The 16,317-nt window shown below is 51.0% G+C and overlaps 1 protein-coding gene across 1 annotated transcript in view; it reads left to right on the forward strand.

Annotated features, from left to right (window-relative positions):
* The window catches only part of LOC136959280 (nuclear receptor coactivator 2-like), a 28,944-nt gene extending 12,947 nt beyond the window's left edge, over nucleotides 1–15,997 (forward strand). Inside the window, exons 3-22 of the mRNA XM_067253570.1 lie at nucleotides 257–429; nucleotides 2,335–2,438; nucleotides 3,624–3,801; nucleotides 3,977–4,168; nucleotides 4,975–5,073; nucleotides 5,420–5,560; nucleotides 5,686–5,833; nucleotides 6,618–7,926; nucleotides 9,794–10,073; nucleotides 10,417–10,596; nucleotides 10,690–10,905; nucleotides 11,068–11,191; nucleotides 11,299–11,458; nucleotides 11,735–12,019; nucleotides 12,442–12,519; nucleotides 12,665–13,151; nucleotides 13,975–14,155; nucleotides 14,386–14,581; nucleotides 14,766–14,855; nucleotides 15,298–15,997. Coding sequence (XP_067109671.1) covers nucleotides 257–429; nucleotides 2,335–2,438; nucleotides 3,624–3,801; nucleotides 3,977–4,168; nucleotides 4,975–5,073; nucleotides 5,420–5,560; nucleotides 5,686–5,833; nucleotides 6,618–7,926; nucleotides 9,794–10,073; nucleotides 10,417–10,596; nucleotides 10,690–10,905; nucleotides 11,068–11,191; nucleotides 11,299–11,458; nucleotides 11,735–12,019; nucleotides 12,442–12,519; nucleotides 12,665–13,151; nucleotides 13,975–14,155; nucleotides 14,386–14,581; nucleotides 14,766–14,855; nucleotides 15,298–15,309 — 4,633 coding nt within the window. The 3' untranslated portion in view covers nucleotides 15,310–15,997. The remainder of the gene's footprint in view (nucleotides 1–256; nucleotides 430–2,334; nucleotides 2,439–3,623; nucleotides 3,802–3,976; nucleotides 4,169–4,974; nucleotides 5,074–5,419; nucleotides 5,561–5,685; nucleotides 5,834–6,617; nucleotides 7,927–9,793; nucleotides 10,074–10,416; nucleotides 10,597–10,689; nucleotides 10,906–11,067; nucleotides 11,192–11,298; nucleotides 11,459–11,734; nucleotides 12,020–12,441; nucleotides 12,520–12,664; nucleotides 13,152–13,974; nucleotides 14,156–14,385; nucleotides 14,582–14,765; nucleotides 14,856–15,297) is intronic.
* The last annotated feature ends 320 nt before the right edge of the window (nucleotides 15,998–16,317 follow it).

Here is a 16,317-nt window from a genome sequence, read left to right on the forward strand (position 1 = left end):
AACTAAGATTCATCGTACGATGGATTCTACGATCAACGTAGGCTTACGACGCTTTCGGGAAACGCAGCCCTGGTCATGAGGAAGCAGGCTAGTGAGTCACAATGTTGCGGACTAAGTTGAGTCGAGCTTTGGAACTGTGGACCTTATCTCCATGGTTATGCTTGATACCACAACACCTGGCACGGGGGCCACGGCAGCCTTTAGCTCGGCGTGCTCGTGGCCCTGGATCCCCCTCCTCACGTCTGTTCCTCCACAGCCCCAAGAGGAGCACGGACAAGAGAAACCGGGACCACGAGAACAAATACATCGAAGAGCTCGCCGAGTTGATCTCCGCCAACATCAACGACATGGACAACTTCAACGTCAAGCCTGACAAATGTGCCATCTTGAAAGAAACCGTGAAGCAGATCCGGCAGATCAAGGAGCAGGGTGAGTCGTCTGTTGACATCGGCTGCTTAGTTCCTCCCCGAACACTGCGGCCCTTTCTTGACTCACAAGGATCCCTGCCTGCGTGCGTGCGTGCGTGCACATGCATGTGAGTGAATGTCCTTGTGCTTTTGGGTCTGGCGTGCATGCGTGAGAGTGTGTGTGTGTGTGTGTGTGTGTGTGTGTGAGAGAGAGAGCACAACTGCAATCTGCATAGGGATGGGTGTGTGCGTGTGCGTGCGTGTGTGTGGTGGGGGGTGGATGACTCAGTGAAATGTGTGCTTGGAAGGCGTCTGGTAGGCAGGCTGCCTGTGGACATGCCCGCATAGAAATCAAGGCTCTGAGGGCAGGCAGACCAAGGCCAGTGAGTAAGCCGGCCACACAGCAGTCTGCTTGTGACTCGCAGACAGAAAGGCTTATGTAATACCCAACAATGTGATGTAAGAGCTAGATGAAACTGTTTGGATTCCTATCGGCCAACGATGGCCCGACTCGCTCATGCGAAAGGAAAACTTGCTTTCACAGCAGCCGTCAGGAAGTATTTCATCCCAGCCAGAGATATGGGATGATTTCATCATTTTAATTCCAAGAGAAAACCGTAGCAACACAACCTTGTCCACGACGTTAAAGTGTGTGATGTGTTGTGGGAGTTTGGTGGGTTTTGGTCAGCTTCACACAGTGTGTAGCTCTGGGAGAACAGATCCATAGTATTGATCTGAGGCTGTAGTCTGCAGCTAGGGCCTAGCACTTTGTGGATTACACCAGCTTTTCTATGTGCTGCTTGTTTACTGTGGGATTTGCGGAACCTGATTTCTAAAACCAGTAAAGTGCTGTGTTAAAGGGATAGTTCATGACAACAAGAGTTGCGCCCCATAAATCCATCCAGTGTATTTTTACAGTGTACCCAGCTTTTAATGTTGGTGAACACTTCCTTTAGGGCACGGTACTGTCTCGCAGTTTAGTCTCACAGTTTATGACGAACTGTACTTGATGATGATCATGATGATGATTTGGCCCTTGTGACATGGGCGTTGTGACGTGGGCCCATCCTAACTCTAGCGGTGTCACATTAACAGTCCACCATGCCTGTTCTCAGCCAAACACACCTGTAGAAAGGGCCGGAAATGGACGGAAACTAAAAAGCTCATTTACAGCAATCTTTCATTCTGATCAAGTGCGTGGGCATGTGTTTGTGGACAGAACGTGTTCCAGGCATGTCAGTTATGCGCTCGAACGAGGTGCTCGGTGGCTTACATTTACACACTGGGAAAAAGGGGGTCAGATGGCTGAGCGGTTAGGGAGTCGGGCTATTAATCAGAAGGTTGTTGGTTCGATTCCCCGGCTATGCCAAATGGCGTTGTGTCCTTGGGCAAGGCACTTCACCCTACTTGCCTCGGGGAGAATGTCCCTGTACTTACTGTAAATCGCTCTGGATAAGAGCATCTGCTAAATGTAATGTAAATGTAAAAGGGGAGCGATGGAGGGAAGTGTGTGTGTGTGTGTGTGGGGCGCGGGGGATGAGGGCCTAGGATCTCCATGCGTGGAGCATGACAGGGGAGGACAGGCCTAGTGGTGCATTAACACAACATTCCTTCTCTCACTGCTGCACCCTGGGGGTGGGGAGGCAACTACTGGAGCAGCGTTCCACTCTCTGAACCTCACAGGAGCGGACTCCTGCGCGGCTGTCAGGGGCGGGATCCATTCTCTTTCATTATTGACGACGTTATGAATGATTTGAAACCCAGCATCGGAAAAAAAACACAGCCGCGCTTCCTTTCCAAACCTATAGAGAGCGTGTCTGGCTGGTATTTGTTCTTAGACATAGGTTAAGGCTGCATACCTTGTACGACGCGCGAGTGAACGCCTGAAATGTTGAGCTGAACGCCCCTTTGTCTCTTCATCCTGCAGAGAAGACGCCTCCCGCCAACACGGAGGAGGTCCAGAAGGCGGACGTGTCCTCGACGGCCCAGAGCGTCATCGACAAAGAGGCCCTCGGACCAATGATGCTCGAGGTAGGAGCCATTCGAGCCACTAAGACGGTCGATCATTTGAAGTCCCGCCTACATCAGCCGTGTAGCCTGCCATTGAAACAACTCACTGCCTCCCGTGGCCCGAAAGCCTGAAATCTAGAGCCTTCTTCGGGCTGGGCAAGCCATGGATCGGGCGAGAGCTTCACCTCAAAGCCCCATGATAGCAACTTGAGTTGCTTTAGCTGCCCGGTGGTACTGGGACGCGAGAGGGGTTCCATTATCTGCTCCTTTTTGTCATCACCTGTCGCCCCTCGGCTGATGGTCTGAGCTGGGTCGATTCCAGCTCCCCTGTCTAATCTGGCTTGTCAGTGAGGTATTAAAACCTCCTCAGGTCTCCGACCACGTCACAGCACACACTACAGGCTAGCCGCTAAATATACGCCGCACGTTGCCTGAGCTGCAGGAAGTAGTTGCTGCAGGCTGGGCCGGGGCTGGGCTGGGTAGGCAGGTGGCGGAGAGAGTCAGGGACAATTCACAGCCAGAGCTGTGGGAGAGGACAGTGCTGAGCCGGCACAAATGACTGGCTCAGAGACACAACGCCTTAGTCACGTTGTCTTTGTTTAGTTTTTTTTGGTCTCAAAGTATGAGTTGTTTTGGCTGAGTGGAGTTACTTGTTGGACATTTCTGAGACCGCTGCTGTAATTCTTTACCTAGAGTGTCTGTGTCACTTAAAACTCTTATTGTCATAGTGGAAATGGAATGTTACAAGTGCGAGGAAAACAAATTCCTCCTGTGTTTTCAGCTTAGAGATATAATTAGGCTAAGCCTACGGTAACACCCACAGACACACACTCATCACACCCCTTTAGGAGTGCCCGTGTCTGGTGTGTGTGTGTGTGTGTGTGTGTTCCTTATCTCCAAGCTACAGTATCTAGCTCACTGGGATGATGAGAAAATTAAATCTAGGCCAACTAGTTAATGTCAAAAAGCAATTTATTGTAAAACTGCTACTAGTATTCAAAGATTCCAATTTCCAATTTGGAAGTGACTTATGACCTTGGTACCGTTGTCTTATTGAAAAGAGTGTCAATATCTGATCAAACGCAACAATCATTGAAAATCCATGACCTGATGTAAGGGCATGTCCCAGAACAATGGCCGCTCGACAAAACCATGACAAAGAGCAAAGCCAGTGTGGTCCCAACCCTTCCACCTCCTGCCCCCCAGGCCCTGGACGGCTTCTTCTTCGTGGTGAACATGGAGGGCAACGTCGTGTTCGTATCGGAGAACGTGACGCAGTACCTGCGCTACCACCAGGAGGAGCTGATGAACACCAGTGTGTACAGCGTGCTGCACGTGGGCGACCACGCCGAGTTCATCAAGAACCTGCTGCCCAAGAGCCTGGGTGAGAGAGAGAGCGCCTCCTCGCCCCCAGCCCCACCCCACCCCCCCCGACACCAGCAGCTGCACCACGAACGGCCACGCCGCGCAGACACACGTCCCACATTTACAGGTGTGTGTGTGTGCGTGCCTGTCTACGAACGCACACGTGTCTTAGTATGTGTGTGTTTGCTCCACAGTGAACCGCACTCCCAGGTCTGGGGAGAACCCAGACAGGAACAGCCACACGTTCACCTGCCGCATGCTGGTGAACCCCCAGGGCGCGGCGGAGGACGAGCAGGCGGAGGGCAGCCCGGAGAGCCCGCTGAAGTACGAGACCATGCAGTGTTTCGCCGTGTCGGAGCCCAAGTCCATCAGAGAGGAGGGAGAAGGTATGTTCGTGCCGGCAGAGGCGTCTCTCTCTCTCCCACTTGCGGCTCGCGTACCCGAGGCAGTTCAGGTGTTCTTGCGAGGAATGCCTTTTATTTAGATGCGGTCGGGACCAATCAATCTCAAATCGTGACAGTCTGATGCTCAGACCTGAGGTTCACCTTGGCATTGGACTCGTCTTCTCCACCCTCTCTCTCGCTCTCTCTCTCTCTCACTCGCTCTATCTATCTGTCTCTCACTAACTCACTCTATCTTTCTTTCTCTCTCTCACCCACTCTCTCTGGATCTGTCTTTCTCGCTCACTCTTTCATACTCTCTCTCTCTCTCTCTCTCTCTCTCTCTCTCTCTCTCTCTCTCTCTCTCTCTCTCTCTCTCTCTCTCTCTCTCTCTCTCGTGTGCCCTGTCCTCCTTCAGATTGCAATCATGCTCCCCTCCTCCATCCACGAGGGATCCTAATTAGTGTGTGTCACTTCCCTTCTCCCCCGGAGCTCGGGAGGAAATATGTCTAATGTCTAATTTTAGTCCCCAGCTTCCCAGATATTCTGCCAAATTTCTCGCCTGACATTGAAACCGCGGCAGGGGCTGAAAATCCATCAGTGCCGTGTGGTTAATTAGAAGGTGTTGATGGCATACGAGGAGTGGAGCCAGAGGAAGACCTCTCGTGGGGAGGGAAAGAGTACTCTGGTTCTCCATCACGAGAACAGACAAGGATCGCCGGGAGGCAGCACAGCAGTAAAGGATCAGTGACGGTGGGAATGTCGGGCCAGTCCTAAACATTCCTCTGGTTCTCGTGTCGTCTCTGTTGTAGACTTTCAGTCGTGTCTCATCTGTGTGGCGAGAAGAGTCCCCAAAGAGCGTCCGGCGCTGCCCAGCTACGAGAGCTTCACCACCAGACAGGACCTCCAAGGTAGGGAACACCTCAGGACCACCTCGGCATTCAGGTAGCCATGCCAATGTTAGTAAACACTAAAGCTGCATTAAGCATTTACCAGCTCAAATATTATCGACACAGATCCAATGTCCAACAAAGCAGGGAAGCTAACTGGAATGTAGCAACGGTTAATTCGCTTTTCTCGTGTATGGATGGTGCAAATGTTCGAGTAACTGACCACCCTTAGAACTGTGCACTTCCAATCCTTGATCTCGTGCTGCACTCGCTGTATGTTTCTATATCACTTTGGATAACAGAATCTGCTGAATGAATGAAATAGGAAAACAAAACAAATAAAACAAAGTGCCCCCCCGGCCCCCAGGTAAGATCACGTCCCTGGACACCAGCCAGCTGCGGGCCTCCATGAAGCCAGGCTGGGAGGACCTGGTCAGGAGGTGCATCCAGAGGTTCCACCTGCAGAACGACGGGGAGATATCCTTTGCAAAGAAACACCAGCAGGAAGGTGGGTCGTGGTATCCCTGAGAGTAGGGCTGGGTAAGGCTCGACAATTAGTGTCTGGCTCTAAATTGCCACTCATTGTGATTCCTCTCTCTCTCTCTCTCTCTGTCACTCTTTCTCGCCCTCCAGTCCTCAGACAGGGCCATGCATTCAGCCCTCTGTACCGCTTCTCTCTGTCTGACGGCACCATTGTGTCGGCCCACACCAAGAGCAAACTGGTGCGCTCCCCTGCTACCAACGAACCACAGCTCTACATGTCCCTCCACATCCTCCAGAGGTATGTCTCTCTCTCTCTCTCTCTCTCTCTCTCTCTCTCTCTCTCTCTCTCTCTCTCTCTCGCTTGCTCTCTCTCTCTCTCTCTCGCTTGCTCTCTCTCTCTCTCTCTCTCTCTCTCTCTCTCTCTCTCTCTCTCTCTCTCTCTCTCTCTCTCTCTCTCTCTCTCTCTCTCGCTTGCTCTCTCTCTCTCTCTCTCTCTTCTCTCTCTCTCTCTCTCTCTCTCTCTCTCTCTCTCTCTCTCTCTCTCTCTCTCTTGCTTATGCTCTATCTCTCTCACTCTCTCTCTCAGTCACTTGCTTGCTCTCTCTCTCTCTCACTCTCTCTCTCTCTCCCTCCTCTGGTGGAAGAGACAATGCATCTGGTTCTCTATCAGTCAGATCTCCATGATGGATCAACAGCCTTTTCCTCCTCATTGTCACACTTGTGATGTTGAAGCAGCTCAATGAGGTCTTTGTGTTTGTGCTGTGTCTAAAGCCGTGTTGGAGTGCAGTATCAGAAACAGGCTCAACTTGGGGGGGTCAACGTTTTTTTGGTGGCAAGAACAGAGTGTTGTACTGTTGATACAATCACAATACATACAATGACAAGTCTTTCATATATTCGTTCATATGTTTTAGTGGACGTAGTCTGTTGTACTTGGCTCCCTCGAAGTGTTGAAAAAAATTAATCCTAAAACATCTCAGAATGTTTTTTCTTCCTGAGTAATACAATGGACGTCCATTTAAACCATTTGAAATGTTTGCAGCCTATATAAATATCGCCCATAACTGTGTTTGTCCTTTCAGGGAGCAGAACCAAGACATGCCCGGCGGCCCAGGCAACGTGAAGTCCATGGCCGCTGCATCCTCCATGACCCCGCCCACGATGGGCGGCCCTTCGTCCTCCCCGGGGTTCCAGGGCCAGGATGCCACTGTCAGCAGCAACACCAACATGGCTGCCGCCAACACCATCGGGGGCCAAGGCGTGCGCTACGGGTGCCCGGGGGCAGCCAGCCGGACTCCCACCCCTCAGGGAAGCAACTATGCACTAAAAATGGGCAGCCCTTCCTCTCAGGCACTCGGCAGCCCCAGCGTTACCTCAGGACCTCAGGGCGCCATCCTCTCGCCGCGCCACCGCCAGAGCCCTAGCGTAGCGGCGGCTAGCAGCGGTAGCCCCCGCGTGCCTCACCCTCCCTCGGGCCCCTTCTCCCCCGCGACGGCCAGTAGCCTGCACTCTCCACCGGGCATGTGCAGTAGCACAGGGAACAATCCCAGTTTGGGCAACAGCTCCCTCAATGCACTGCAGGCACTCAGCGAGTGCCACGGGGTCTCCCAGGGCCCGAATCAGGGGCAGTCGCCTGACAGGAAGCCAGCCTTACAGAGTCCAGTCTCTGGCAGTCATGGTGCTAGCATTAGCAGCAACGACATTGGCCAGCCACCCAAGGGCAGTAGCAGCGAACCAGATATGTTGAGAAGATACGGGGAGCAGGTTCACACCGAGTCCCAAGGGGAGGATGAAGAGGAGGAGGGAAAGAGAGTCACCCCGGATCCTTTCACCGGGGGCGGAAGTGGCCTTGGCGTCCTCGGAGAACTCACCGAAGCCCAGAACAGGCTTCTGAACAGCAAAGGCCACACCAAGCTCCTCCAGCTCCTCACCAACAAGTCCGAGCACATGGAGCCCGGCTCACCTCACGGCAACGCGGCCGCGGACCCCAACAAGGACGCCACGTGCGGAGTCGGCAGCGCGGCGGGGCTCGCCATGGGAATGGCGGGGCATAACAACCACTCCACGTCGCTGAAGGAGAAGCACAAGATTCTCCACAGGCTGCTGCAGAACAGCACGTCCCCCGTGGAGCTAGCCAAGCTAACCGCCGAGGCGACGGGGAAAGACGCCCCGGAGTCGTCTTCCGGGGACGGCATGGCCGAGCTAGCGGCCGCGGCTAAGCAGGAGCCTGTCAGTCCCAAGAAAAAGGACAACGCACTGTTGCGCTACCTGCTGGATAAGGACGATAACAGCGCACAGGAGAAAGGCATCAAGATGGAGCCAGGGGAAGGAATGAAGCTAATCCACGTCAAGACTGAGAAACATGACCCTGGGTACAACATGGGCGACCAGGTGAGGAGGAGGGAATCCATTTAAATCTATCTCTAGACACAACACACTGGATGAAGTCGGTTTCTTTTTTCAAATTAGGCATCAGTGGGACTGGATGGGGTAAAGCTTCTAAAGAACCTAGGAATCCTCTGCCAGAAATCATATATTTGTTGTCATGGAATCCTCTTACCTTGCTGTCTCGAATTGTTAAGTGTAAGGTGACAAGTTGATCTCCTTAAAACACAATAAGCTGTTAACTACATTTTCGTGTGCAGGTGAGACCATCTGGCAGCAGTTTGATCCTATTGGATGAATTATCTGGCAAGGCTTCTCTCCAGTCATCTCTGGCCAACAGAGAAGGAACCTCCTGTATTATTACACAGTGACATGGTTCACTGAAAAGATCTAGAATCAGTGTCGCATGTGCAGTAGACTGCAGATGGAAATACTGTACATATAGGCTCCATCCCCTCCTACAGCCTGGGCTACGCACAGCAAGCGCACAGACATTTTGCAGATGACATCGAATGCATACGTACATACATGTATAATACAAACACATATACATACAATGTATATTGAGCGAAGTGCCCCTTTAAGTCAAAGCTGGCGGTTAGTGTCCTATCAGTGCCGTTGGCGAGGCGTATGGATTAAGGATCGCCATGGTAGCTCGTCTGAGGCACTGCAGACATGAGGCAGTCTGGCAGCAAGGCTCAACATAGGGTCGGCTCCATGCTGTGACAACAGACCCACTTCTGCACTGCTCCAATAATGTGATGTGTGATGGCAGGTTGAAAACTGAACACATCTCCTGGTTGTATTTAGTATGTATATATTTATGTATTGTATATATGAGAAGCGGTCGGTGTGAAACTTGGTTTGAATACGTTCTTGGTTTTCGATGGCAGTGAATGAGAGGTACGCAAGTCAGACTGGCTGGAGTGTGCCTGGTCTGTCCGTGGGCCAGACTAAGCACATTGGGGGATTGAGTAAGATCTTGGCATTAGCCTGCTAAAAGCCTTTAATTATTAACCACCAGCCTCCACACCGGATCTCCCGTTTGAGCCACTCGAAAAGATACCTGAGAGTCCAGATGTTCTCGGACAAGCCGCGTGGTCCGTGGTTGTGGAGATTCCTCTTGAGTTCTATGTGTGGACGTGAGGGGGCGGTTTCACGGCGGCGGCTTCCGGAACAAGTCACTCGTTTGACGGGATAGGGGAGAACGGACAGGGAGGGGGACGAGGAGAGGAGGGGGTGAAGCGGAGAGAGAGGGCAGGGGAGGGAGAGCACAGCGGGGCAGAGGAGGAGGAGGTAGAGGGACTACATAGCTACCAGCAGGTCACCCTGTGTGTGTGCACGCAGAGAGGAGGGCAGGCGTGAGCAGGGGCAGAGGAGAGGCTTACATCACACATGACCTCATTAGCTTCGTCACTCTATTTATATCTCCCTCTCGCTTTGTCTCTCTCCGTTTTCTTTCTTTCTTTCCCTCCCTTTCTATTCATGGCCTGTATGAAAGGCCATTTGATGCTTTTGCCATCGACATTCCTCTGTAATGTGTTGTGCGAGACCGATCAATCACTTTGTTAGCATGTTGTGTACGCTCTCTCATAAACCTCAAGTCTCATTCTGGACCAAAGAGAGCTTCTTCTCAGCATTCCTTACACTTTCAGAACTTTAGTGTGAAATGTGACCATATAAGATTTTTTTAAAACAGACAGTACATCAATTAGGCCATGCGGACAATAACACAATATTTGAGCTGCACGTTCGACTCCAAAGTGGCACATACAGACAGCTGCGATTCACTGCTGTCTCTTGTGTACGTGTCTGTCTTCCCGTCTGTCTGTCTGACTGACTGTCTTCCCGTCTGTCTGTCTGTGCCGTGCAGTCCAGTGATCTGGAGGACATCTTGGATGACCTGCAGGGAAACCACCACCTCCACCACCACCTCCAGAACCACCACCACCTCCAGAACCAGCACCTCCACCACCTCCAGAACCAGCAGCTGTTCTCAGGGCAGCAGCAGCCCACCCGGCCGGGCTCGCTCCCTCCTGCCTCCATGGACAAGCAGTCCATCATCAATGACATTCTGCAGATGACGGAGAACAACCACAGCCCCACGGGCACCGCCACCCAGCAGCGGGCATTCCCTGGCATGGCCCCCGGACGTGAGTTCACCCCCCTCCACCCCACCCACCCATTCTTATTATTGTGGAACTTCGGCTACTGGAGATGGAAAAAGTGGGGCGCATTGGGTTTGACAGCCTGGAGAGCCAGCATGGGAGGAGTTCACACGTCGAAGTATATTGTCGCCGCCGACATGGAAACACACCTGCTTTGCACTAGGTTGTAAAGCGTGTACTGTGCGTGGTTGAGTCGACTCTTGTTAGCTCATTTAGACTGTGTAAAATCGTTGGTGTCACACATACAGCTTGCTCAAATAAAGGCCAGCTTAAGGAAAAGTAGAGGAATACATTCATCCTGAATCGAAGTCTCCCCTTTGCTCCCTAGATTTCAACCCTCTCAGAATGGGCCAGCCAGGTCGAGGACCCTCTGGGCGCAGTGTGTCTCTGGACACCCACTCAAACCCCCGGCCCTTCCCCCAACCTAGAAACAACAGCCCCTACTCCCTCATGCAACAGCAAGGCATGATGGGAAACCACGGGGGGATGCCTAACATGGGCAACGCAGGTGAGTAGTACGGGACTGAATAAACACCATTTTAAAAGTCTTCAGTTCAAGTGGATGAGCGATATCATGAGAACCCCAACTGTCTCCCCCCAGGCTCAGGTATGATGAGTGGGGGGCCTCCCCGCCAGGGCATGCCTCAGGCCTGGGGCCCCCAGGGGCCCGTAGGCTCAGTCATGGGCCAGGGACTACAGAAGGGTGTGGGCCCTGGACACACTCGCATGGTGCCCAATGTCACGGCTGGATTACCCATGAGGCCGAGCGGCCAGCCCGGTCCGAGGCAGATGGTTCCTATGCAAATGATGGGAAACGGTTAGTGAGCGAACACGCTTTCTCCGACACACACACCATTGTTCACGCTGTCTCTGACTCACATATTCAAAGCGCACTCACCATTTCCCAATGTCTATGGCCATTCATTCACGCACAGTCACCAAGCATATTCTGAAGCTGTTTCCTGCTCCTCCCCAACAGTCCAATCAGAGATGGAGATGGGTGGTCCTACCTACCCGCAGCAGCATGCGCCGCCCAATCAGACTGCTCCATGGCCCGACCGCATGATGCCTGTAGAGCACGGGCCTTATGGGAATCAGAACAGGTACTACACTGGGGTTCTTCTCTCTGTCACTCGTGGAGTTACTCTGGAACATGGGCTATTGGAAGTGTACAGTGCTCTCACCATGTGTGTGTGTGTCTCCCTCACAGACAAGGCTACGGAGGTCCCCAGGAGGAGGGGGGGTGTCCAGCGGTGAGCGTGGGCGAGGGCCAATCAGACGAGGGGGCTCTGCTCAACCAGCTCTACTCCGTTCTGAAGGACTTCGAGGGTCTGGAGGAAATCGACCGAGCCTTGGGCATCCCAACACTGGTCAGTCAGGCCATCCCATAAAGCCATACCATTGGTTGTGTTCTTCACTAGGTTTTTTGTACTGGTTGAATATGATTCTGGCAGAATTATCTGTCTATTTTCTGGCTTTTTTGTTTTTGTAAAATCATTTAGTGAGTTTTGGTAGCATTTACTCATCAGAGAAGGAAAAGGTCTGCTGTGGTGTTTCTTTGTTATCTTCCTTCTTGTTTGTACTGTACTCATGTGCGTACGTGTGTGTGCATGTGTGTGTGTGTGTGTGTGTGCGTCCATCCACAGGGTCAGCCAATGGAGCAGGACCAGTACTCCAGTCCAGAGACGGTCGGCTCGAAGCCGCTCATGTACAGCCACTACTCCCAGGCTGCCAACATGGCCCAGGGGGGTTACGGAGGCATGCCCCAGGATGCCAACTTCCACGCGGGCATGGGCGGGCAGATGGGCCAGCGGACTGGATACCCCATCCTCCGCATGCCGGCAAGGCCAGGGCTACGACCGGGGGGGCCAGTGCCCAGCCAGCCTAACAACCTGAGGCTGCAGCTCCAGCACAGACTACAGTCCCAGCTGGTAGGACATACAGCCTGTCTCCAACCCCTGAAAACAAGATGATTCTAACGTTAGCGTCAGTGTGTCTGCGTTTATAATCCTGCCAGCGTAATCGGCAACACTAGAAGTAACGCTACGCATAGCGACGAATAATCTTTCGTAGATGGTGCTTCTATCCAAAACACCTGTGCTGTTTTCCCCCTTGAGGTGGACCTGAGGAAATGTTACATGCTCTATTGGCTCTCGTTAGAAACAGCCTCTTCTGCCCCCTGCTGGTGTCCCCAGGCAACAATACATTCAAAATGACAACTTGTTGAACGTTGAAAAAAAATCACATTAAATACATTTTAAATGTGACTTTTAGATTGCCGGTTTATCCGTTTGTGATGACCAGACTAATAGACTTTGATAACCATTCTTAATGTTTTTAATTTCCTCTGCAGAACCGGCAACCAATGGTAAATCAGATGGCCGTAGCGTCTAACATGAATCTACCACTAAGAGCTGGTGTTCCAAATCAGGTCAGTTAAACGAGACAAGACTTTATGAGTCCTGTATGAAAGCCAATGTGTGTCTGTCTATCTAAAATATCTGTGTGTAGCAGCAAGTGTGTGTAGCAGCAAGTGTGTCTGTGTTTGAATTGTGTGTGTGTGTGTGTGTGTCCAGGGGACCCTGAACGCTCAGATGCTGGCCCAGAGACAGAGGGAGTACATAAGCAACCACCTGCGTCAGCGGCAGCAGCAAGTGCACCAGCGGGCCATGATGATGCGAGCACAGGGCATCAACATGCCACCCAACATGGCCGCCAGCGCCCCCACGGCGCCCCCGGCGGGCATGGGCACCAACCCCCGGATCCCCCAGGGCAACCCCCAGCAGTTCCCCTACCCGGCCAGCTACGGTACCGGTCTGGCCTCACCTCCTATCCCTCTTCCCCCCTCCACCAGTCCCTTCTCCTCCCCTCTCTCCCCTGGCCTGCCCCCCGGCTCCCAGCACCAGGGGCTCCACCCCCACTCCTCCCCCCACCACCTCCCGCACGCCTCCTCTCAGATGGGCCAGATGGCTAGCCAGGGCATGATGGGAAACGTAGGCGGCCAGTTTGGAGCGGTAGGGAGTCCTCAAATGCAGCACAGTGCCTTCCAGTTCCCCAGCCCAGGTATTGTTAGTTAAGCGGACCCTCGATAGAGGTGTGTGTGGGTTGTGTGGCACTGGGGCCAGATCATGTGACGGTGTACTGGCTTTCCATGTATTCTTTTTTTAAATTTGAATCATCATAATCACAATTATAGCATGGGAACTTCATTAATTTTAATCATGCTGGGTGTGGTGTTCTCATGTCTCTCATGTGTGACTCCTTTGTGTCATTGATAAATTGACAATCACATTATATTTATTTATTTATTTAACAAAATCTGCCTAATTTAAATGTTCCACTTGGTCAATACTGATGATTTGAATCGAGAGCAAATCACAAATCACATTCAGTTTAAAACGTATATGATGGACTCACTACCCCACATATTCAGTTTCAGGGATTCTAAACTAAACACTCCACACGTACAATACTGCAGATAAGACAAAGCCATAAGAAGAATCATAACTACTATGAACAAATACAATCATTCCATCCCAGCTGTTCCTTCCCATCCCGCCTTTTCCATCTCTATCATGGTGGAACATCTGCTTGTGCAACATTTGTGTTTGGCATCTTTTCTTTCTTAATACGTTAATCTCAAATGGAAAGTACCTCCCTCTGGTAAGAGGCTCAGGATGAATGAGAGATGCTGCACAGAAGTCACAGATCTACAAACGTCTTTCGCTATGCCTACAAAACCTTTGGAATGAGTTCATTCCTTATGCCTTAAGATCAGTAAATCTGTGCAGCATTCCAACCCTGCAGAATGTCGATGTGTTTTGGTTGACTGAGAGCACTGACGGGTATCCCTAACAAGACCTCCCCCCTGCCTTCCTTCCCTTAGGTATGAGCCACCAACAGCAGGAACCGGTTTCAGGCTACACAGGTTCTGCCACCACCCCCCAAAGTCCCCTCATGTCCCCTCGGATGAGTCACGCACAGGGCCCCATGATGCAACAGGCCCAGGCCAACCCCTCTTACCAGCCTTCCTCTGCAGACATGAACGGCTGGCCTCAGGGCAACAGGTGAGGCTTTCGATTGGCCGGTTTAGCAACATTGTCGGTGGAAGTGGAGTGTGCCAGATGCAGAACTTCAGTCAAATACGTGGTGATAATAAGATTATAGCTGTGCCATGCGTCTGGTCAACGCAATCCTTTCGTAGCATTCTGTAATAGATAGGCCCTTATTAACCGCTGACATTAAATCATCTGGTGAAAATGTGTCTTTTTCTCTCCCCCACCTGTGTCCATCGCAGCGTGTATTCGCAACAAACGCAATCGCAGTATGCACAACTGCAACCCAATGGCGGAATGTACAACAGCAACAACTCCAACATGAACATGGGTGTTCCCATGGCTACCAGCGGAGGTGGCATGAGCAACATGAACCAAGTGCCAGGACAGATGACAGTGGGGCCTGGGGCTGGCATGTCCTCCATGGGCACAGAGCAGGTGCGAGAGTGCTAGTGCTAATGCTAATGTTGGCGTGTTTCTCCTGTGGTACGCTAATCAGTTACAGACATGTACCACAACTCACTGGCAACCGCTTGCTCCTAATCTCGGGTCTTGTTGTGATGTAGTGTAGCATTACTGGGACTTTAAACATGGACTCCATATCTGTGTGTTTTGGACCCAGGTTAATGATAATGGCCTCAGCAGTGATAGCCTCACTCTAGAGGAGTTGGCTGGGATTGACATGTTAACGCAAGAGGGGGAAGCCACTCCTGTGAGTAACGTTTTGTACAGTTTCTACGGTTTTCTGATGGGGAAAGAAAGTATTGTACAAACCGATCACAGTCATCGTCATTTAGGTTCTTTATTCTTCACATTTGGGGATAGAGTGCCTGTCCATTCCAGTTGGATTAGTACCTTTCACATCAAACCTCTTCAGTGTAGCGCAGCTTGGACACAAGCCTGGGGCTGTTGAACCTCTGGCTGGGTCACCTAGATGAGTATGCAAGATGTTCAAAACCTGGAAACCCCCTGTGACACAGAAACATCACAGATGATGTGTCCAGGAGCAGCTAAATATACATGTCTTACATATAAGGAAGTTAATATAATTACCAAACTGTACAAAAAGTATAGGATTTGCATGATTCTGCTCCACCTTGTGGATTTGCAATGACCTTGTTTATTACATTCGCTCAACCCTTTTTTTCTTTCAGAATTATTGCTGACGCTGGTAAACTGTGGGTAGATACAGTTGGCTGTTGGAACCGTAATCCATCAAAAGCATTGGACCAGTCAAGTAGCCCCATGCTGCGTGAATGGATTACAAACAAGACTCACCCAATGAAGAATACTGTACAAACTCTCTGGCAGTCCCTGAGCCGCATTCACCTTAGTGTGACTTAGCCCCCCTCCCTCCCTCCCTCCGCCCTGCTGAGCACACACACACTCTCGCACACCCACTTACACACACATCAACGCTGTCCTGCCTGTCACTTACAGCAGGCTCACGGTCAGATGAATGTATTCCCATCAGGGGGCAGAAATCAGACATTGGGTTCCTCTCATAATTCTCCCGAATCTCCGCAGGTCTAAAATAATAATCCGCGTGGGTGCATGTGTGTGTGTGTGTGTCTGCATCCGGGCACGTGACAACTTCTATGATTTAAATGTATTAAAGAGTTGATTTTCTTGATTCGAGAGCAATGTTCTTGAATGGTTATATTTTAAAGATAAAGTAGTTAATTGAAAGGTTTATAATATAAATGTTTTGCAGGTATTTATAGTTTTTAAAAGGTTTAGAAATGTTCTTTGTATGACACAAAAAGAGATTTGGAAATAAAAAGCTAGCTTTCTGTGTATATTTGAAAATATATTTTAGGTCCTGTAGTTTCAGATCAAATGTATACTGCTGTACTTATTTTAGTCATTTAGCAGACGCTCTTATAGGTATAGGATTTGCATGTTTGCATACTTGTTATGAAGGTGAATGTTGTTTAGTTGTACATATTATTTTAGGCTTACGGTTTGTCTGTCTTCGCCCAGCCTAGCATTGTAAACAACCTCTAAAACATGTGACTTCAGTATTGGTTTCTTAGACAAAGATGATGTCTACTCCAGCCAAGAGTAAGGAGCCCTTTCAATAGGGAGTCACCATGGGAACATGTTCTAGTCTGGGACTAGGTGTCTGGGATGCCAGTCGTCAGAGTCTGGCTGTGGGATTCACCCACAAAGGA

Source organism: Osmerus mordax, chromosome 16, assembly GCF_038355195.1.
Source record: "Osmerus mordax isolate fOsmMor3 chromosome 16, fOsmMor3.pri, whole genome shotgun sequence".
NCBI lineage: Eukaryota > Metazoa > Chordata > Actinopteri > Osmeriformes > Osmeridae > Osmerus > Osmerus mordax.